General features: G+C 41.1%; 3 protein-coding genes across 7 annotated transcripts in view; 2 read left to right on the top strand and 1 right to left on the bottom strand.

Annotated features, from left to right (window-relative positions):
- The window catches only part of Eif2ak1 (eukaryotic translation initiation factor 2 alpha kinase 1), a 34,215-nt gene extending 26,359 nt beyond the window's left edge, over window positions 1-7,856 (top strand). For all 4 annotated transcript variants that reach the window (XM_047533430.1, XM_047533429.1, XM_047533428.1 and 1 more), the window contains exons 12-15: window positions 1,121-1,235; window positions 1,441-1,523; window positions 3,379-3,612; window positions 6,600-7,856. In XM_047533430.1, the coding sequence (XP_047389386.1) occupies window positions 1,121-1,235; window positions 1,441-1,523; window positions 3,379-3,612; window positions 6,600-6,710 (543 nt within the window). In that variant the 3' untranslated portion in view covers window positions 6,711-7,856. The remainder of the gene's footprint in view (window positions 1-1,120; window positions 1,236-1,440; window positions 1,524-3,378; window positions 3,613-6,599) is intronic.
- Window positions 7,798-16,829, bottom strand: Aimp2 (aminoacyl tRNA synthetase complex interacting multifunctional protein 2). 2 transcript variants are annotated; one of them, XM_047533432.1, is made up of 4 exons: window positions 16,703-16,829; window positions 11,173-11,379; window positions 9,135-9,366; window positions 7,798-8,325 (listed from the first exon to the last, which is right to left on the bottom strand). In XM_047533432.1, the coding sequence occupies exons 1-4, from the start codon at window positions 16,715-16,717 to the stop codon at window positions 7,937-7,939; spliced, it is 843 nt and encodes a 280-aa protein (XP_047389388.1). In that variant the 5' UTR covers window positions 16,718-16,829; the 3' UTR covers window positions 7,798-7,936. The 2 variants fall into 2 exon arrangements, with proteins under 2 accessions (XP_047389388.1, XP_047389387.1); XM_047533431.1 differs by having other exon boundaries at window positions 16,583-16,823.
- A 140-nt stretch (window positions 16,830-16,969) lies between these two features.
- The window catches only part of Pms2 (PMS1 homolog 2, mismatch repair system component), a 30,013-nt gene continuing 24,420 nt past the window's right edge, over window positions 16,970-22,562 (top strand). The window contains exons 1-5 of the mRNA XM_047534391.1: window positions 16,970-17,084; window positions 18,808-18,947; window positions 19,287-19,373; window positions 19,683-19,785; window positions 20,744-20,927. Coding sequence (XP_047390347.1) covers window positions 17,062-17,084; window positions 18,808-18,947; window positions 19,287-19,373; window positions 19,683-19,785; window positions 20,744-20,927 — 537 coding nt within the window. The 5' untranslated portion in view covers window positions 16,970-17,061. The remainder of the gene's footprint in view (window positions 17,085-18,807; window positions 18,948-19,286; window positions 19,374-19,682; window positions 19,786-20,743; window positions 20,928-22,562) is intronic.

Raw genomic sequence — 22,562 nt, 5'->3', positions numbered from 1 at the left:
TCTAACCTAAGGCATCACATATGCTAGGCAAGTGCTCTACTACTGAGCACATCCCCAGCCCTTTTTGAAAATTTGAGAAAAGTCTTGCTCGCTAAATTGCTGAGCTTGCCCTTGAACTTGCGATCCTCCTGCCTCTGCCTCCCAAGTAGCTAGGATTACAGACGTTTGCCGTTGCACCTGGCTAATGCAGTTTTTCACTGGTATAGGAATAGTCTGGTTGGAAGATGTTTTGGATCTGGGAAAATTGCTTAAATAGACCAAATGTGTATCTTCATAGTATGATCTAGTTGTCCCCAACCCTGGCTAATATATGAGATATCTGAGAGCTTATGAAAAATGCCAAAGTTGCCGAGCATCATGGCTGAGGGAAACTGAAGCAGAAGGGTTGGGAGTTTGCCGTTTCCAAAAAAAATTGGCCTGGAGGAGTGTGCGTAGTTTGCACAAGACCCTGGGTTCAATTCCAGCACCTTCCACCCCACCAAAAACCAAACAAAAACAAAAACAACAAAACAAACTCCCAGAGTTTTTCATAAAAAACATCAGTCTTTGACTGTTGGAGGACAGTTCTTAAAAGCTTCTCAGATGATGACACACAAAGTCAAGAAGCACTTGTCTTGGTATAAAGCATGCTCTGCATTAATGGTTCTGAAGCTGAAATGCCTTTGGAACTTTGGGACCTGCATTCAACCCCAGGAATTTTCACTTAGTTGTGTGAAGATGTTGAGATTCTTATGAACTCCTCTGATGATTCTACATAGAGCCAAATTTGAGAACTGTTGCTCAGAGTTTGATTTTTGACAGGGCTACTTGCTTCTGAGTTGCTATCATCTTTTTTTTTTTTGGTGGTACTAGGGATTGAACCTAGGGGTGTTGACATCCCCAATCTTTTTTATTTTGTTTGGCTACTACATTGCCAACTCTTTTTGTTTTTGAGAAAGGGCCTTGCTAAGTTGCCCAGGCTGATCCCAAACTTGCAGTCTTCCTGCTTCAGCCTTCTGAGTTGCTAGGATTATAGACCTTTGCCATGGCACCCTGTAGTTAATAACTCTTCTAACACTCATGAGTCTTCACTATTTGTTTTAAGAAAACTAAGGAGTAGACTTGTTGTGTTTGTTTATAGCCTAGAAATATTTTTCTTCATGGTCCTGATCAGCAAGTAAAAATAGGAGACTTTGGCCTGGCCTGCACAGACATCATACAGAAGAATGCAGATTGGACCAATAAAAATGGGAAGGGTAAGCAGCTTTTGTTTTTGAATTAAAAAAGAAACATGTCAAACATGTTGGTATTTAAAGAGAATCACAAAAATTTAATGACAAAACTAAGATAAAAACAAAACAGCTGTTGTCCCCTTAGGAGCTACAGCACCCTGCTTATCATGTTTCTTAATGTTGACAGTGTTAACACTGTAGAATTTAATATGTGCTTTTTCAATTGTAGAAACACCAACACACACTTCCAGAGTGGGTACTTGTCTGTATGCCTCACCTGAGCAGTTGGAAGGATCTGAGTATGATGCCAAGGTAGGATTTATTGCTTGTTACCCTTTCATTTGAGTCATTCTGCAATCATTAAGTATCAAACAGTACAGTAAGTACAGAAGCTTATAATAGAGGTGTCTGGAGAGAACAGTCCTGCAGGTGACCTATTGACCATGCTGCTCTAGTAAGAAGCCTTATTTTTCACCTGAATCTGACTATGTTGCTCTTTAAGCTGTTTTACTATTTCTGAATCCATGGATGTCCCAGGGCTGCAGAGATAGCTCAGTTGGTAGAGTGCTCACCTTGCAAGCATAAGGCTCTGGGTTCAATCCCCAGCACCACAAAAAAAAAAAAAAAAAAAAAAAATCCCATGGATGTCCCAAGTTGTTCTGAAATGAGCTTTCCCCTTTGAACTATCACCATTTGCTTCAGGAAGTGAGAATTCATAGAAGCCTGTGTTCAACTTTTCATTCTTTTCACTTCAAACTTAGTTCAATAAATCCTACAGAGAAGCACCCCCCCCCCCTTTTTTTTTGGTACTGGGGATTAAATCCAGAGATCCTTACCACTGAGCCACATTTCAGCTCCTTTTTATATTTTATTTAGAGATAGGGTCTCACTGAGTTGCTTAGGGCTTCTCTAAGTTGCTGAGGCTGACTTTGAACACACAGTTCTCCAGCCTCAGCCTCCTGAGCTGCTGGGATTACAGGTATGTGCCACCATGCACAGTATCTTTTATTGTTCCTCAAAGAAGTGTTAAAGTAAATCCCCTTTTCAAAATAACAGTCTAGGGGAGGGGTTGTGGCTCAGAGGTAGAGTGCTTGCCTGGCATGTGTGAGGCATTGGGTTACGTGAGGCATTGGGTTCCATCCTCAGCACCACATAAAAATAAATGAAAAATAAAGGTATTGTGTCCATCTACAACTAAAAATACATTTAAAAATAAAAATTCTCAAATAATAGTCTATTAAATTTTCTTCCTTTTTGATGAATGCATAAGTGTTTTAGCTATTGGGAAAGAACTGCCAGAAGAAACCAGGACTGTCTCTAAAAGCCTATCTAGTAAAGACCTTCCTAAAAATTAGTTTTTAGGGAAAATAGCACAGATTCATTCTTTCCCTTTTTTCCCTGGGGATTGAACCCAGGCAGTACCAGTGAGCTACATTCCCAGCCCTTTTTATTTTTTTTTATTTTGAGATAAGGCCCTGCTAAGTTGCCAGGCTAGCCTCAAACTTTAGATCCTCCTGCCTCAGCCTCATGAGTTGCTGGGATTACAGAGGGGTTTTTTGTTTTGTTTTGTTTCCTAGTTGTAAATGGACAGAATGCCTTTGTTTTTAAATAAACTAAGGATTGAATCCAGTGCCTCACACGTGCTAGGCAAGCCCTCTGCCACAGACCTACAGACCCAGCCCAGTAGCACAGATCTTATGAGAGTTTGCAAACATTACCAGGAATGCTTAGAGTATAGGCAGAGGTAAAACTAGAAAAGGATCCAGTGACAATCCTGTATTGCTCGCACTAACAGTTGCAAGCTTCTGTTGCTCTGCCTGGGTCAGGCCTGGGTTGTCACGGATGGTGGAGACAGTTATAGGGCTCTGACTGCTGTGGGTGGTGAGAGATATCACTGCCCTTCACCTGACCATCAGACCTGCATGCCCATGGATGCCTCTTAAGGGTATTAAAGAGATCGGGTTGTGAAAGTCCTGGTCACCTCTTGCTTGGGGTAGATAATTGTTTTTGTAAGGCGTGGACCTTCCTGTTGTGTTCCCATCTGTTTGTGATTGTAAATCCTCATCCTTAGAAGTCCTTGCTAGTTTGAGAGAATATAAACTGTTGTGGAAGTGCCATTCTAACTTTGTATTGCATTCTTGAACTCCCTTTTTTGTTCTTTTTTCAGTCAGATATGTACAGCTTGGGTGTAATCCTGCTTGAGCTCTTTCAGCCATTTGGAACAGAAATGGAGCGAGCAGCAGTTTTAACAGGAGTAAGAACTGGTCACATACCTGAATCCCTCAGTAAAAGGTGTCCAGTTCAAGCCAAGTATATCCAGCACTTAACTAGGAGGAATGCATCTCAGAGACCATCTGCTCTTCAGCTGCTGCAGAGTGAACTTTTCCAAACTTCTGGAAATGTACGTAAAATTATTTAATGCTAGGGGAAATATCAAGCTTGAAATAGAATTTGTTTAAATTGTGAATCCTGTTTCATGAAGAACAGTTGAGTTTTGATTAAGGTTTATGGAAAACTTAAGCCCATTCTGAGTTCCCTAACAGTGTATCAAGTACTAAGCTTATACCATAGCACACTTGTGTTGGGGGTTTACATGAGTTGACTCACTGCCAGCTTTCCAGTATTAAAATGATAAGCTTCACTTTTAGCTTCATCTCCCTGTTAGTCAGTAGAAAGGTTTTCATTTCTCCTTTTCAACCATGAATCTTTTCTAAATGATTATAAAAGTGCCTACTAATAAAAAGGGACACATATCGAAGGACAAAAGAGAGTAGTAATTCTAAGGTGTAGATGGAACAGTGGTGGCAGAGGCTGTTTTCACCACAGGGGGAGCTTTCATCGTATACCTGTGATGTTAGTTTTCAGCCCTCTGATATGGTGTTGCCCTAGGCATCCCATTCCCTTCCTTCATCCTGACAGTTCACAGTGTCGAGTACAACCACTAGTCTACTAGAAACAATAGGTGATTCATCCATTCTCTTCCTCTGTAAACTTATGTAAGATTTAGCTGGACACAGTGGCACACACTATAATCCCATCTACCCAAGGAGGCTGAGCTAGGAAGATCACAAGTTTGAGGCCATGGCAATTTAGGAAGACCCTGTTTTAATTAAAACAAACAAACAAAAAGATGGGGGTGGGGGGTGTTAAGTCAACTGTAAAGCACCCCTAGGTTCAGTCCCCTGTAAGGGCTGGGAGTGGGGCAAGAAACCTAAGATTTAATTAAAGCTTGATTCAAAGATATATTCACAGATTATCTAGTGCTTTGCCACTCAAATTATGGTTCTCAGATCAGTTGCATCAGTGCTACCTGGGAGCTCCACATTCTCAGTGAAAATCTGCGTGTTTGCAAAATTCCCAAATGATTTACACACAATGTTTGTGCAGCAGTCCATGAATGTGGTAGTTTCCTAAGTGTTGTCTCTAGGTCAGCAGGAGAAAATCCCTTGGGAACTTGGTAGAATTCTTGCCCTCACCAGTCTCCCAACCTATTAAGAGAAATTCTGAGTGGGTCGCAGTGGCACATGCCTGTAATCCCAGTGGCTCAGGAGGCTGAGGCAGGAGGATCGAGAGTGCAAAACCAGCCTCAGCAACTTAGTGAGACCCTGTCTCTAAATGAAAAATAAAAAAGCAGGGGATGTGGCTCAGTGGTTAAGTGCCCCTGAGTTCAAACCCCAGTACCAAAAAAGACTGGAGGGTTTATATTCTGGGAGGAGAGTGGGCAGCAGTTTGTACTTTAATAAACTTTTTATTTTTTTAGTTATAGGTGGACACCTTTATTTTTTAAAATTTTTTGTGGTGCTGAGGATCAAACCCAGCACCTCACATGCGCTATGCAAGTGCTGTATTGCTGAGCCATAACCCCAGCCCCAACAAACTCTTGAAGTGATTCTGATATACACTAGTTTGGGAATCAATTGGAGTGATTTTTTTAAAGACTCCATTGGGGCTAGGTGTGTGGCTCAGTGGTAGAGGTGATCTTAGCATGCATAAGGCCCTGGGTTCCCTCCAAAGGAAAAAAAAAATCAGGAAGTTGATTTGTCTTTTATTTAAAGCATATTAATTTTCAATTAAAAATAAATTTTATTAGCTTAAATGGTAAAATGGTAGATGTGATATTTCCTTTGAGAAAGTGAAAGTAGCAGGTGTGGTTCTAAACCAAGTATAGGCATTTATCCTCTTAAGAAAGGATTCTCTAGTACCAGGTCAGGAGCTATTAGAAATGATAGTTATTTGGTGTTTATGGAAAAAGATTCCTCCCATCTTGTACGATTTTATTTAAAAAAGCAAAAACAAAAACAGAAAACTCACACATACCTTTATATGTAAAGGTTTGTATATAGGCAGTCTTTTCTTTGCATGGAAATGTGGAACTGTAAAAGTAACTCTACAAAGTTCAAAAATGCCAAGGGATCTTTATAATCAATAGGAAAGGTTATGATTGTTTTGTGATCTTTAAAGTGTCAAACATTAAAACTTTCATGTTGTCAGTTATGAACATATATGGAAATGAAAAAGATCATAAAATCATTGTTGAATTAATGCGTAGTAATTAGCAACATTGGAAATTGATGAGTTCCAGGAGTAGTGTGAACAGTGCCTGCCACCTTCCTCTGGTAGCATGGGACATGGAGTGAGCACCTTTTCTTTTCTTTGACTTGGCTAATTGTCATGTTCTCTCCGTTTTTTTTTTGTCATCATCATTGTGAAATATCTCTGAGAGTTTCTAGTGTTTTTTTTTTGCTGGTATCACCTGTTTCCTAACTTAGGTTGAAAGCAGCTCTTAATCTGTGACCACATATCTAGTGTTTTTTCTGATGGTGACCACATTCCCACAAGCAGGCCACTCTTCTATAACACCATTTTCATTTGATTCAAAATTGCTTCCAGCATTATCACTTTTCATTACTTTGATGCACTTCGTATTTGTTGGCCAGTATCCGCTTTCATTTATCCAATTTTTAAAAATGTCAGGTAGATTCCTCACTGGAAGACAGGGAGGCAACACAGTCATGTGTTGTTAACTAACAGATGTATAGTGACCAAGCACTGATTTTGAAAGGAAAGACATATTTGACCCCTTGATGTGCTTTGTTCATTTACACAGTATCTTGGGAGTTGAGGAATGTCACACAGTTGTATTTAGTACACCATGATAGCTGACCCTGGAGCCATGCATTTGGGTGACTGGTGCTATTTAAACTGATAATGAATTTATGTATATTGGAACTTTGCAAAGTGAGAACTGCCCGTTAACTCTTTGTTTATTGTGGTGCAGGGGATCAAACCCAGTGCCTCATGCCTACTGCCTCTATGCTCTACCACTGAGCCACACCCCAGCTCCAGAAGTGGCCATTTAAATGGAACTTAAAATTTTTCTCTTTGCAGGTTAATCTCACCCTACAGAAGAAGATAATAGAGCAAGAAAAAGAAATTGAAGAACTAAAGAAACAGCTAAGCCTCCTTTCTCAGGACAGAGGGGTTAAGGATGATGTGTAGACCTGAGACCACCTGAGCGCCCCTGTCCCCCTGCCTGGCCCCATGTCTCTTTCAAAGCACAGCAGGCACTCGCCAGGCCTGGGAAGACGGGAAAAAATACAAAAGATGGCATATAGAATGGGAGCTTACCTGTCTAGCCTTATTTAGGCTACATCAGTAATATGAAAGTGGACTTATCTCTTAGAACAAGCAACTGGAATGTAAATTTTCAATCTTTAGTAGAATATAGATGGTATGATTCTTAATTGTATTTAGTAAGCCTGTAGAAGACTTATTAAAGATGTAAAAGTACCCCCAGCTGCCTTTTCCTTAAGTAGCTCTTTCATGACCTAAGATTGCACTAAATTAACTTTTATTTTTCTTTCTTTTTATCTTGTGGTGCTAGGGATTGAACCCAGGGCCTCCTGCATGCCGGTCAAAGGCTCTACTACTGAGCCAGATCCCTAGCCCCTCTATCTTAAACCTGTTATGTTCTTTCCCTCTCTTCTGCAAGCTTGTATTCCTGAATTTCCTACTTAAATATTTCTGTCCGGTTTCTGAAATTGAAAATTTAAGCATCACTTTCAATAATTCCTCTTTGAATTATGCTTGTTGACCATCCAGTCCTCCAGAAGGTTCTACTGTAGAAATCCAAGGGTGCTTCCCTTTCTAATCCCCACGTGGAGGCCTACATGCCAGCTGGGTTGTCATGGTCCAACAGCTGCCAGTCTCCTCAGTCCTTTCCTGCTGCTGCTGAAGCCAGTTCCTAGAAAGACACCTGATTGTATCACTCCTTGGTTCAAAACCACCTGCTGGCTCTGGCTGTCTCTAAGGTGGAATTTCAGTTTTTCAGCACCATCTCCAACTTTTCTCTGTTCTTGCACCTTCAACTCACCATCATTCTCTATAGAAAGTGACCTCAGAGCAGCAGAGACACCATCTTTCTTCTGCCCAGCTCTGCTCCCGGAAGCCCTTCCATATAATATGGCCTTCAACTCCCCCAACAGCCTACATTCCTGAGGCGGCGGTCTGATGTGCCTCCCACAGTTTGCAGTCCTCATGGTGTTCTGTACACAGTTTTAATGAATTTTAAATAAAATGGAACCCATAAGTTACATGATGCTTTTATTGATATTTGACAACTGTCCTAAATAAAAGACTTTGATTATAATACAAGTCCTCTTATTAATAGGCATGAAGCAGCACCATTCGTAAAATCAAAACCCTTTAAAACCATTTGGTAAAATTCACTTAAGGAGCTTGAGAGCAGCATTGAAGGGGGCCAGGTTTTCACAGGATCTCAGCCACCGCTGCACATTGGCTGGTGCCGCCGTGGTGCAGCCTCCAGTCTGCTGGAGCACAGACCATAGCACGACATCTGCTACGGTGAGCTCGTTCCCAACCAGCCATGGGCTCTTCCCCAGAGCAGAGTTCATGGAGCGGAAAACAGCTGCTTTTTCTTTGCTGCTCCCCTCTTTTAGCTGAAAAATAGCAATATCTACCCAGCTATCTATGAGGGTTGAGTTGATAGCATTATGCTTCTGGCCAAACAGAGAGAACAAGAAACGTGCAATGTTCCCTTCTCCTTCGATGGGGCACATCGTCTGGACACTGAACTTCATTTGAGTCTTGGGCACTGAAAGGGAGAAACATGCCAGGTAGTGTATGAGTGGCAGCTGCTGAGGGAAGTATTTGTGCTGTCTAGAAGGGGACGTCACCAATAATCACGAACTTATAAAGAGGGAAAGTATTTTCAAGTACATTACATTTTTCATGTCTCCCAAGTGTTAAAATTCAAGAGATTCAGATGCAAACCGTATGTTAAATGCAAACCGTATGTTAAAAACATACCCAAGTTGCCTTTATGCTATTTGATTTTGACGATTTTCAAGCTGGAAGGACCTAAGACCATCTATCCCAACCTCTGTTGCCAAGGGATTTGGACGCTGAGAACAGGAAACCAGGAGTCCCATGGCCCCAGTCAGGGATTCTGCCCTCATAACTTCTCTACTCATGTGGAGCTGAGGGCAGTGAAGTTATCACTGATGAATGGTGGGAACTCACTGCCCTCTATATAAACCCAAACAGGACACACATCAGTGAGACAGCAAATACATGATATCCTGCCAGCCTCCAAGGGACATAAGAAAAGTAACTGCAGTGTCCCTGGCATAAGTTTTAGAATAAGAGGGTCAGACAGCTGTGTCACTTCACCTCTGCTCTGCCTGGTTAGACAGAGTCCCCCTGGAACTCACTCACTCTCAGAGCAACGAGGGCATCCTGTGTCAAGATTCATCTCTGCTCTGCTTCTAGAACTGCCCTGTGAGCTTTGAATACTCGAGAGGACCTGACCTGATGCAAGCAGCTCTAGTCTGCTATAGTGTCCTAGTGCCCTGCCCTTTGTTGTCTGTTCATACATGAAGGTCAACCTTGTCCTATACTCACCATTCTTCCAAATTAAAGTGAAGCCCAGCTGATACTCATGACGGGGCTGTTTCCTAGTCTGTTCGCCAAAGCACTTGAGAAGGTTCTCGGGCACGCTCTTAACCGAAGAGTGGGTGTGCACAGTGGATAGCACCCTGTAGCTCTCACAGAGCAGCCTGTGCAGCACGAGCAGGGAGAGAGGAGGGGAGGCAGGGTTTGCGTTGATCACGATGTCTTTCAGTGCCCCATAGTCCTAGGGGAGAGACCAGAACGACAACCATCAAGAGCAAGCTGGAGTGTATGACTGTAAGGTGCTACCTTGGTGGCTCCCATGAAGGAGGTACTGTTATGACCCCACCTTATAGCCAGGAAAACTTGAGTCCTGGTGAGGCAAGTCACTTATCAATGGGCACTGAGCTCAGAAGTGGAGGTTGGACGTGGGCCAACGCCATGTCCCTCTCCACTCCTGGTTCACTACAATCAGTAGACTTTACTGTGAAACACAAAACAACATTGGGGATGACACTTCTCTCTCTTTTTACCTTTGAGATAAAACTAAATTAGAAACAATCACATGTGTAATTCCCCCAGCTACCAAATCTAACAATGACTACACATACTACACATAGAATTTCTATACCGATTTGTATTCATCAAGGTGTTTCAATGAAGTGCCCCATGAAACAGGGTCTTGGATCCAGAGACCAGGGTCAAGAGATTCTGCAACCCTTAGTGCTGACTAAAGTGCCCAGCCTGCAGTCTTTTTTATTTATTTTGTACGGGGGATTGAACCCAGGGGTGCTTTATCACTGAGCTACATCCTCGGCCCTTTTTGTTTTTTATTCTGAGACAGAGTCTCACTCACTAAGCTGCTTAGGGCCTCACTAAGTTACTGAGGCTGGTCTTGAGCTTGTGTTCCTCCTGTCTCAGCCTCCCAAGTGGCCAGGATTACAGGTGTACACTACTGCACCGGGCTATACCTGCAGTCTGTTTTTTTAAAGGTTGACATTCATATTTCTATGGTTTTGCTTTTAATAACAAAAACAATTCATGTACACAATCACAACCAGTTTCCTTGACCTTTTGTACACGACAGATTCATGTCCTTCATGCCAAGTCAGGCAGAACACTTCACAGTTCCCTGAAAAGATAACATTACTCGATGCTGTGCTTTCGGAGGTATCAAAATGCCATGAGCATCTTGTGCTGAGGAGCCTTCCTAGCACACTGAGAGATCATTGTTCTGTTGTGCTAGGGGTCTGGTCAGGTCTCCTTTGAGTAGTCAGTGCAGAATGAGTGGGCAGAGGAATGAATACACCAGAGGCACTGAGGTTCCCCAGAACAGAGCCCTTGGAGAGACACTGCAATGTCATATCGGCTTCTTAGGGCTTCAGTACCACTCCATCACCAGTTCTAGAGCAGGGCATTAGTAGGGAATCTTGGGACAAACCCTCTTCACACTCAATTAAATACTAGTTTGTAATAAGACATTCTTTGCATATCAGATTGTTCCCCTTAATTAGCTGAAACCTATGAACTTCAATCATGAAAGCTGGCTGATAGGACTCATTTTAATAGAGTAAAATGAATTGGAGCAATACACTGGAAACAGATGGGACTAGTAGCTTTTAGCAAGGTATTTCAAAAGGATTGGTGGGATATTGCACCTGGGCAGCCTACGTTTCTCTCAAAACGTCAAGGTTGCCGCTACTGAGCCTCTGAGAAGCACCCAGTAAGTAAGTGGAGACCTGTACTCCAGGACTCCAAGACTGCTGAACAGACTTGGACCCACAGGAAGCTGTGACTCGACTTCCTTCTGCCCACACTGCTCCTCCTGGGGTCTGAGAAATTCAGCAGGGGCTTTGGAGCTTGCTTTGGTTTCACTCTTGCCTTCCAAACCTGTTCTGTGCCAAGGTACAATCATTAAGAGAAAAAAAGAACGTACTCTTTGCTCCACCTTTGAGAACTAGAGCAAAGCAAAAATCACACTGGCACGATTTTCTGGCACTAAGAACTATCCAACACATTTGATGTCACTCAGCTTTCAATATGAACCTACCTTTCCAAGCACTGAATTCAAGTCCAATGCACTGGTGGTTAAAGTAGTGGGCTCATCAGCTTGTATGATGTTTGTCACGTCCAAGTCTGCATCTGGTGTGTGAATCATCTTGGAGAGACCATCAACTGCAGCTTTCAACTCGTACAAACGTTTTAAAATATCATCTTGGCGGGACTCGAGAGCTTGCAGAGATGGGTCAGATGCATCCTAAACAAACCAATATCCACGCAGTTGGCCTACATTTGATCACTTTTTTTTTTTAAAAATATTTTAGTCGTCAGTGAATATTTATTTATATGCGGTGCTGAGAATCGAACCCAGTTCCTCACACATGCAAGGCAAGTGCTCTACCACTGAGCCACAACCCAGCCCTGATAACTAGTTTTACTTTGGCAAGTGTTTGCACTCGCCAAACCTCCCACTCTTTAAAAGCCATTACTATGAAGCAGCAGAACCATCTCATCCCTCAACCTCCATCTAATAGGTTCTACAAATAGATCCATGAATGCTCTAAAATAAAGAAGAAACATTGTGACTAAAAGTCACTTTGAAATTCTCTGATTCCTATTTCAAGTAATTTTGTCTAAGAATAGAGAAGGGGAGAAAATGGAAACAAATCACTCCCCACCCCCAATGAATCTTTATTTTCTAAAAATTTTTTAGTTGTAGGTAGACATAACACCCTTATTTTATTTTTTATATATTTCTTAGATGTTGATAGACCTTTATTTTATTCATTTATTTATATGTGGTGCTGAGAATCAAACCCAGGGCCTCACATGTGCTAGGTGAGCACTCTATCACTGAGCTACAACCCCAGTCCAGACCTTTATTTTATTAATATGCAGTGCTGAGAATTGAACCCAGTGTGTTACACATGCTAGGCAAGCGCTCTACCACTGGGCTACAACTCCAGCCCCAACAAATCACTTTTTTATTTATTTATTTTTTTGTACCAGGGATTGAAATCAGGGGCATTCAGCCACTGAGCCACATCCCCAGCCCTATTTTGTATTTTATTTAGAGATGGGGTCTCACTGAATTGCTTAGTGCCTCAATTTTGCTGAAGCTGACTTTGAACTCATGATCCAATCCTCCTGCCTCAGCCTCCCAAGCCACTGGAATTATAGGCATGCACAACCGTCCCTGGCTAATTTTTTTTTTTTTTTTTTGAGACATGTTCTCACCATGTTTCCCAGGCTGGCCCTGAACTCCTGGGCTCAAGCAATTCATCTGCCTCAGCCTCCCACTGCATCCAGCATTCTTTATTCTTAATAATGAATTAAAAATACATTAGTAGAGAAAGAATGGGAGCAATGAGAATGTAACTTAAAATTTACACCAATAGAAGGGAAAAGGGGACACAGACATTATTCAAGAAGGCTCCTTTAGCGGGGTGTGACGGCACATGCCTGTAATCCCAGCAGCTCAGGAGGCTGCGGTTCAAAGAAAGCTTCAGCAAAAGCAAGGTGTTAAGCAACTCAGTGAGACCCAGTCTCTAAATAAAATACAAAATAGGGCTGGGGATGTGGCTCAGTGGCAGAGTGTCCCTGAATTCAATATGTGGTACCCCCCCAACACACAAAAAGGCTCCTGTGGCTCGGAAGTGGGTCCCTGGGGAAGGTGATCAATTCACCATATAGTTCTCAAGGTAACACTGGTATCTCCCTTATCTTAGAATCATCTAGAACTTCTTCATAGCAGAAGTGTATAACTCCATGAAGAGGAGCTACAACATTCATTCACTGAAACTGCATCCTTCTTTCCTCCTTAAAAAAAAATTTTTTTTTTTTTTTTTTTTTGGTACTGGGTTTTGAAACCAGGGGTATTTAGCCACTGAACCACATCCCCAGCTCTTTTTTGAGACAGGACCTCACTAAGTTGCAGAGACTGGCCTCAACTTGCGACTCTCCTGCACTCAGCTTCCCAAGTCACTGGGATTACAGGCATGAACCACCACACGTGGCAGCACCCTCTTTACATAGTACAGGGTCTGGTACACAGAAAATAACCAATTGTATCTGCTGAGAAGTAAGTCTCAGATCCTACAGACTTACTTTAAAAGGCAGTAACAAATAACCTCCCCATAGCCCTATCATACAACCTATTTACAGATTTGTGAGTTCTCACAACAGATAATTCATTTTAAGTTGAGGGAACAAATATATTAAGCATGAGGAAAAAGGTCTACCTAGACAGAATAATCAAGAATGTGGCAATGACCTTGAGTTTATTATAAATAAGTACTCATGATACAATGGGAGTGGAGGAGTATTTGCTCACATTTGTGGGCAACCAAGTTCAATGTTCTCAGGAACATCTGTTCCTCCACCAGTCATATCCCTCTCTTATATCCAATTTATTACCAGGTGCTGCTAGTTTTACCTTCCAAATATTTCTGGAATCCACTGGCTTTTAAGAGTGCCTCCGTCACTGCCCAAGGCCAGGTCACCATTTTTCACCTGGCCTAATTTCCTTACTGGTCACACAGCACCCATTCTGATCCCCTGCTCCAATCCATTCCTTAAAATGCTAGTTAGTTCTAAAAACGAACTTGGCCTTGGACCTTGTCACCACTTCCATAAGTCTAACTGCTTAGGCTCTTAGGATAAAAGTTAAGCCTTTAACATGGCTTAATAAATACTTTGTATTATCTAGACTCTTGTTGTGTCACTTCACATAATTCTCTCACTAGTTCTGCACTTAAACCATACCATTATGAGTTTCTAAAACCAGGCTCCCTCCTACCACAGGACCTTCACACATTCTGTTCCCTCCATCTGTGATACTCTCTCTTCTCTGGTCTGTTTAACTTCTATTTATGTTTGCACTTATAACCACCATCTCACCTCTCCTTGCTTGCTGCTCTAAAGATTGGACAGTAAAGGAATATAAGTCCACTGACGTCTGGATAGCACAAAGAATAAAAGATGCCACTTAAATAATAGGTGCTGGCTGGAAATAAGTCTGAATGCAAGATGTGACAGGTGGGACAAGCCCTTGGGTAGCATCCTGTTCTGTGATGACGTTCCTTCTGAGTAACATTTCTAATCTCTTGTAATCAACCTGTATTTGTACTCTGTGCACAGTCTTGCTCATCTCCACCTACCCCGTAGGCCCAAAGCAGCAGCTACTAAATTAAAAACTCAGTCAACACACTCTGGGAATTTCTGAAGTAAGAACTGTACATGTGACATGGTCTGTGATTTCTAAGCCCCAGCAGAACTTGATCTAGCCCTTCGTGATCTGCGTAATGCCAAAATGCTCAAGATCGGCTTTCTCTCATGGATACCTTCCAATTCTGGCCTGTGGTTTTCCTCGTTGAGGCTAGAGACTGTGATTTGGTACCCATCTGTTTTATCTTATATGTATTTAGAAGCAGCTGCTTCTTTGTGTTATTCTTATGTGCTCTAGATATGCTAGATTTTTAATTATTTGTGCATCCATATTAACATCTGCTAAAGGAATTGCTAGAGCCACAGGACTGTGTTTTCTCCAAGTCACAAGTTCACAGATTAAAGCCCGAAGGAACTCGGGCAGCAGATTTAAAAAAACAAAACTTGGGTCTCAAATAAGAGATGACTGACAGGCACAGTGGCACACACCTTAATCCCAGGATCACAAGTTCAAGGCCAGTCTCAGCAACTCACTGTAAGCCTGTCTCAAAAACTAAAAGTTAAACAAGTGCTGAGGATGTAGCCCACTGGTAAAGAACCCTGGGTTTCAATCCCCAGTACCAAAAAAAAAAAAAAAAAAAGATCTCCCTCTGGGTTTTCTTTATGGTTCTCTCTGTGCAGTTGAAGGGGCACTGGGCCATGTCTTTGTGGCAGTTTCTAGTTGAAGGACCACTGAACCATATCTGTCATTTTTGGCTTAGCTCTGTAGTGAGACAACTCTCAATGTCCTTGGGTTTCAAACTAAGCTTCCTTCTAATCTAGGCAGAAAGCCATTATGACAAAGTGAAGGAAAATACACGATGGGAAAACTGACCTCAAAATGTCTACTTATTCATCTCCTGTCAGAATGGACAGAATGTTTTTCCTACTAGAAACCCCAGATATGCATTTGTAATTGATAAAAAGGTAAAAGACTTGAGTAAGTATTTATAAAATAGGCAATCAAAATGGTCAAGGAGGGCTGGGGAGATAGCTCAGTTGGTAGAGTGCTTGCCTCGTAAGCACAAGGCCCTGGGTTCAATCCCCAACACCACCAAAAAAAAAAAAAAAAAAAAGGTCAAGGAGGGGCTGGATTATGACTCAGTGGTAGAGTGCTTGCCTTGCACATGTGAGGCACTGGGTTCCATCCTTAGCACCAAATAAAAACAAAAAAATAAAGATATTATGTCCATCTACAACTAAAAATAGAGTTAAAAAAATGGAAAGGGAAACATGAAAAGGTGTTCAACTTACTTAGAAATTGGAGAAAGTCAAACTAAAACTACATTAGGACACCTCCATTAGGATGACTACTTTAGACGCCCACCAGTTTTGTGAAGAGTGCAAACATGAAGAATTCTCCAATGATAGTGAGAGGATAAACTGGTATAACGACTTTGGAAAACCATTTATCCAGTAAAGCAGAAGACTGATCTGCCCACTGAGCAACAATTCCAATTCTTAGTGTGTGTATGTGTGTGTGTGTGTATGTGTGTATATATATATATCCTGAGTCAAGTAGTGTATAAGAATATTCACTGCAAGATTATTCATAACAGCTGAAAATGGAAAAGGACCCAGTGCCCACGAGCAGCAGGAAAAAAAATAATGGTAGTACAGTCACGCAGTAGAACAGCACGCTACAGAGAAGACGATTAATTCATTGTTGCAATAAAATTACCCTTAAAAATCTCGTTTACAAAATAAAGACAGTACCAACAGAACAGATACTGTATGCCTTACCTACGTCAAGACCATACAGTATAGGGATGTGTACTTAGTATGCAAAGTAACAGGGCCAAACAAGACGATACTACTGTCAAAGTCAGGACCTTTGGAGGAAAGTTGTAAATGGGAAGGGTAGGGAGCTGATAATGCAAATCAAACTGGGGTGGTGGTGACTCTGAAGTTCGCTAATTCCTCAAAATGAGTATTTATGTATTATTCACTTTTGTGAGGGTTAAATTTCATACTAAAAAATTTTTAAGTCTTATGCCAAAAAAAGTAGAAAGATGGATAGATCTTTTAATAGATAAAAGTTAGGGTGACTTGATGCCCAAGTGGTGCACGGGGCCAGGTTGGGGTTTGCGGCCGACTCCAGCGCCCAGTTTGTCCCAGCCAGGTGGGACTCGTCAGTCCTAGCCAGGGCCAGAGGGTCCGGATCGCTGCAGCGCCTGCGCACTGAATAGATGGGGGGTTGCGGGGTGCGGCCGCGCACCAGCGCCTGCGCACTGGTGGGAGCCGCGCACTCCTACCTGCACGTGGCCAGCCTCCGGCGCGGGGCTGCCGGTCCTGCAGTGCACGTTGGGGAGCCGGTACATGCAGGTGGGAAGCTCTACACGTAGCGGTGCGCCGCCCCCATGATAGGGTTTTACCTGGTACATCGGCATGGCGGGAACCAAAGGAAGGAAGTTGGCGGGCGAGTGACAAGAACGCTAAGAAACCGTCCGGGGCTACGACGAACTGCGGCCACCTTCTTTCTGACCCTGCTTGAGGCGTTCGGGAAAACGCAGTCTGTGCGTCCTAATTGGCTCAGGCGTTCTTGACGTCACTAACTCGACTTTTGACATGACCAATCCACGAGAAGGAGATATGGGAAGCGTTCGCTGCCCCGCCCGGAAGGGGTGGGACTTAGCCCCAATAGCCACCAATGGGCACCCGGGAAACTCGGCCAGAGTCGGAACAGCAGTGGGAACTCTCACACAGTCGTGGAGGCTAGTCACATTCTGGGTTCATGGAGGGAGTTGAGGGTCCCAGGTGAGCGGGACTCCTTGTCTTCCTTGGGGGACGCCCTTGTGGAAACCCACGGCGTCCCAGCCCCCTGGAAAGGACAGGAAGTGGTCTAGGCGCGCGGCGAGCAAGGCCCGCAGCGGCGTTCGAGGTGCGCCCGGGCCGGGTACTCGGTGAGGGTGCTCTTTGAGGCCGGGGTCCAGCCGCTGACCCCTCCCTGCGGGTGGGGAGTCGGCACCTGAGTGTTACAGATTTGGCTCGCGTTGGACCGGCCTCTCCAGATGCTGTCGCAAGACGGTGGATCTGAATCAGGACCATGCAACTCCCCTAGACTGAATTAATTTCCGTTTTACCTGGTGTCTGATTCTAATTGGGGTTAGGGTTAGCTTCAAGGCGCACGCTAATTTGCGTAGCCGTTCTTGTTTTGTTTCGTTCCTTGTTTTGTTTTAATGCAATGCTTCTGTATCTCTTTGAGTATTTGATTTCTGGCTGGCAAGTTACACCGAATTAGATGTAGGAGTCTGATGTCAGCACAGTTACATTCAATGTCAACGCACATTCGCTGTTTGTATTTCAGTGTTGTGCCCCACCCCACACCCAACTCAAAACAAGTATCTGAAATGGCCCGTGGCCTATGATGTGTTGCCAAATAAACTGATTTTTAGAGATACTTTCCATTTCATGTGAGGTCATCTGCAGTTTCACATTATAAACTTGTTTTGCAAGGTAGTATGAGGAGTTAAGAGGTTTGTTTATTTCCTTTTAGAGTTTGTTGAAGGTCTGTTGGGTATGTTTCACATGCTGTGGGAAATACCCAAAGATTTTTCTCCTGGGAGACTCCTGTCTTCCCTTATATCCAACCTATGAGTTGCACCATTTGTTGAAAATGTCTACATATTAATGAACATATGGAATATTTTTTTTTCCTCGAATGAGAAGGAGTTGGCTTGAAAGAGGGGGAACACTTTAGACAGAAGACTATAAAAGAGCAAAAATGTCTAAAAGAGGTTGTCCATTACAGGAAATACTTGTTTACTGTGACTGAAATTTAGGGACTTTGGTGAAGGGAGAAGGATGGGAGAGAATGAGAAAATAAGGTACACTGGGGCTCAGTCGTGACTAATATTAAATTTCATCTAATGGGCAGTAAGGCACTAGTAAGTTTTTAAGCCTAAAAATTGTCTGACCAGATTTGTGATTTTGAAAAAACTGGTGGTAGCATGTGGGATGGAGACAATTGTAAAACTCTGAAAGCAAGTAGAGGAAAAACTTTGAGGGCCTTTGCCAAGGCAGCAGTGTGCAGCTTGGATTTGGACTGGGGTTTCAGAAGCAGCTATGGGAATAGTTAGACAACTGGTACCCATTTTGGCAAACTTTCCCACCATACTTTTAACTTTTCCAAATTGTATGGGAAATACTGCTTTTGCTTTTCAAGAAAGATCTCTTTGTAAAAGATTATTGACCTGTAGCTTGAGAATACATGTTTCCTTCATGTAGTTTAATATATAATTAGATTTTAAATATCTATTGAATGTGAAGCATTTATTCAGAAGTATTTTTTGGCAAATGTTTAAGGATTGTAGAACATTTGTATTTGTAAATATATTAAATGGATATGTTCATATAATAAATGAATGGGATAGGTCCACCAATAACTGATGAATCATTTCCTACAGTTAATATCAGGGTGAAAATGCATTACTTGATTTGTTTGAATACTTGTTTTGTTTCTTGTAACTGATTTCTTTAGTACGGAACTTGCTAAAGCAATTAAACCTATCGACCGGAAGTCAGTCCATCAGATTTGTTCTGGGCAGGTGGTACTGAGTCTCAGCACTGCTGTGAAAGAATTGGTAGAAAATAGTGTGGATGCTGGTGCCACTAATATTGGTAAGTTTATGAAAGTTTTAAGCCTCAAGAAATAATCAGTTTATGTTATTTTATTTAAGAACCATTTGATATTATAATAAAATTCAAATATACAAAATGACAGTAGTATGTTTAAATATACTACTGTATATGTGTTTAAGTGTTAGTATAACAATGAATTATTATTTTAAGTGTAAAGTTACCATTTATTGTGCTAGTACTAGATAGTAAGAATAATAATAGTGGTTAAGTTTTACTGTGTTCTTACTATGTGTTTGTATTATATGTTGCAAATATCAATTTATAAAAGCTTTTCAGCATGGATTGATCTTTGAAAAGTAACTATTTTAAACTTTTTAGATCTAAGGCTTAAAGACTATGGGGTGGATCTCATTGAAGTTTCAGACAATGGATGTGGGGTAGAAGAAGAAAATTTTGAAGGCCTAGGTAAGTTGAATTTATAATATAATTGGGCCAAATGTCTCAGAATTTTGAATAACACTGTCTTAGTAAACACATCTTTTTAAGCCAGTTACTGGGGCTGGGGTTGTAGCTTAGTGATAGAGCCCATGCCTAGCACATGTGATGCATGAGTTTGATCCTCAGTACTATATAAAAATAAATAAATAAAATAAAGGTATTGTGTACATCTACAACTAAAAAAGAAAATTAAAAAAAAAAACACCAGTTACTTTGGTAGTCATTGTGTATATTTATTTATCCTTGAGACATCTTACTTTATACTCTTTTTTTCAGCTCTGAAGCATCACACTTCTAAGATTCAAGAGTTTGCTGACCTCACGCAGGTTGAAACTTTTGGCTTTCGGGGGGAAGCTCTCAGCTCACTTTGTGCACTGAGGTGATGCATTGTTTTTATCCATTAACTTCACCCTTAATGCAGATTCTTTTGAAAGTTGATAAGTATGATTAGAATCATTATTGTTTACACTTTACTTACTTTTCTTTTCTTTTTTTTTTTTTTTTTTTTTTTTGATGGAGCCCAGGACCTCATGGTTGCTAGGAAAATGCTGTATTACTGAGCTACAGCCCCAGTCCTTATTTATTCTTCCGATCAGAAAGTCTCAATCTCTAACTTCTGAATTTTTTTATCTGATTGCCAATCTAAATAATACTTTTGAAATGTGAGCAATAAATGATTAAATGAAACAGGTAGAATTGTAAAAAACATTGTTATTCATTTTAAAGCATTTAAAGCATTGTTTATTCATTTTAAATTGTTTCTCAATTTTAAAGTAACACTACAGCTGTAGCTCAGTGGTAGAGTACTTGCCTAGCCTGGGTTCAATCCCCAGCAAAAACAAACACAGGTAATAAATTATAGGGATCACTGTTTTGATTTACTTTCAATTTTGGGGGAAAGATTTAATCAAAGCCCTTGTTTATCCTAAAATTCTAAAGATTCTATTCTATCTAAACAATTGTTTTTATTTAGTCTAAGATTCTAAAATTTTTTAAGTGGTTATACATTTGAATTATAATATCTTTTGGATCATTTTATCAAATTTTGTTAGAACAGTAGTAACAAAACTGAGAAATCTTTATTTGTGAATAAATTTTGAGATCATTTGTTGTTTGCATTTCAGCTTAAAAAAACGAAGTCAATGGTTTTATCAAAACAGCATTTATAGAACCCTCAGTATCTTTAGGTGTCATGCCTTAGATTTTATGATTATTCACTCATTTAAACTCTCTTAACTATCTCAGAGGGATCATCAAGGAAAATAGATCAAATAGTGTTCTGTGTCCAACCCTTGTGAGTCTCTAACTGTGTAGCCATGGCTGCTGTTTTCTTACAGTGATGTAACTATTTCTACCTGCCACGCATCTGCAAAGGTTGGGACTCGACTGGTGTTTGATCATAATGGGAAAATTGTTCAGAAAACCCCCTACCCACGACCTAGAGGGACGTCAGTCTGTGTGCAGCAGTTATTTTATACGCTACCTGTGCGCCATAAGGAATTTCAAAGAAATATTAAAAAGGTGTGGTAAATTCATAACTCCAATCTTCAAGAGTATCAATTTTATAATGTACACTAGTAAAAGATTTAATAAAGATCTTTACTCTTCAGTTGATTCTCAAAGACTTCCTAGCTACTCAGAAGACTGAGGCAGGAGGATCATAAGTTTAAGGCCTGTCTGGGTAACTTAATAAGACCCTGTCTCAAACTAAAATAAAAAGGGCTAAGAGAATAGCTCACAGGTAGAGGTCTTGCCTGGTACGTGTGAGGACCTAGGTTCAATCCCCAGTATTGCCAAAAAGGAAAAGAAAGAAAAGATACTAAATTTTGAATGATGTATCCTTTTCTTGCAAATAATCATCAAATAGTGTTTATTAGACATTTTTATATGAGAAATGGGTCCTTTAAAAAATAATATATTTTGATTCTGTCTGTATCATGTGTGTGTGTGTGTGTGTAACTGGGGATAGAACCCAGGTTCTTGCATATGCTAAGCAAGTGCTCTATAAGCCCAGCTCCCATCTTCTTTTTTTTTTTTTTTTTTTTTTTGGTACCAGGCATTAAACCCAGGGGCACTTAACCACTAAGCCACATCCCCAGCCCTTTTTTGTATTTTATTTAAAGACAGGGTCTCACTGAGTTGCTTAGGACTTCGCTAAGTTGCTGAGATTGACCTTGAACTCAAGATCCTTCTGCCTCAGCCTCCTGAGCTGCTGGGATTATAGGCATGTGTCACCGTTCCTGGCTCCCATCTTCATTTAAAAAAATTTTTTTTTTTTTAGTTGTAGATGGACACAATACCTTTATTTTATTTACTTATGTGGTGCTGAGGATTGAACCCAGTGCTCTACCATTGAGCCACAACCCCAGCACCACCCCCATCTTCATTTTTAAATAAGATTATTTCTCTTTGTTTCCTGAAAAGTTGTTTAGAATGCAAATGGATGGCAAAATGCTATATTGTATTTCAGAAGCAGATTATGAAATTATCTTTGTATAATTACAGTTTTTTATCAGTGAAACAACTGACCTAAATATGTGTAGCAGAAAGCCTGGAAGAGTGGACTCTTGAGTGTTATGAGAGGTTATTCTTGGATGTGAGATCTCGTGCATTTTGCTGTCCTCTTGTTGCTTTTCTCTTTGGTATACACACACTTATTTTTGGTACTGGGGATTGAATAGAGGGGTGCTTTACCATTACATCCCTGGCCCTTTTTATTTTTTGAGACTAGGTGTCAACCATTGCTGGATCCGATCTCGCAGTCCTCCTGCCTCAGCCTCCTGAGTAACTAAGAACACAGGTGTGCACCACTGTGCTGGCTATACATACTTTTTTTTTAATCTTTATTTTATCTATTTATTTTCATGCGGCGCTGAGGATCAAACCCAGTGCCTCACATGTGCTAGGCAAGTGTTCTACCACTGAGCTACAACTCCAACACCTATGCATATATTTTAATAATACAAAAAGTACCTTAAGTCTATATAGTTAAAAACTTTCTTCGCTTATAAAGCCATTTATGCTAATTTTAACTTTATTAAATTTTACAAAAATAGAAAAAACTTTATTTATATCTGATGGTAAAAAAAATTGTGCCTCAGAAAAATATAGGAACATGGGACTGGAGTTGTAGCTCAGTGGTAGAGTGCTTGCCTA

The sequence above is a fragment of the Sciurus carolinensis genome, chromosome 18 (assembly GCF_902686445.1).
Source record: "Sciurus carolinensis chromosome 18, mSciCar1.2, whole genome shotgun sequence".
NCBI lineage: Eukaryota > Metazoa > Chordata > Mammalia > Rodentia > Sciuridae > Sciurus > Sciurus carolinensis.
Note: the sequence above shows the minus strand (reverse complement) of the source record. Positions and strands in the feature narration are given on the sequence as shown.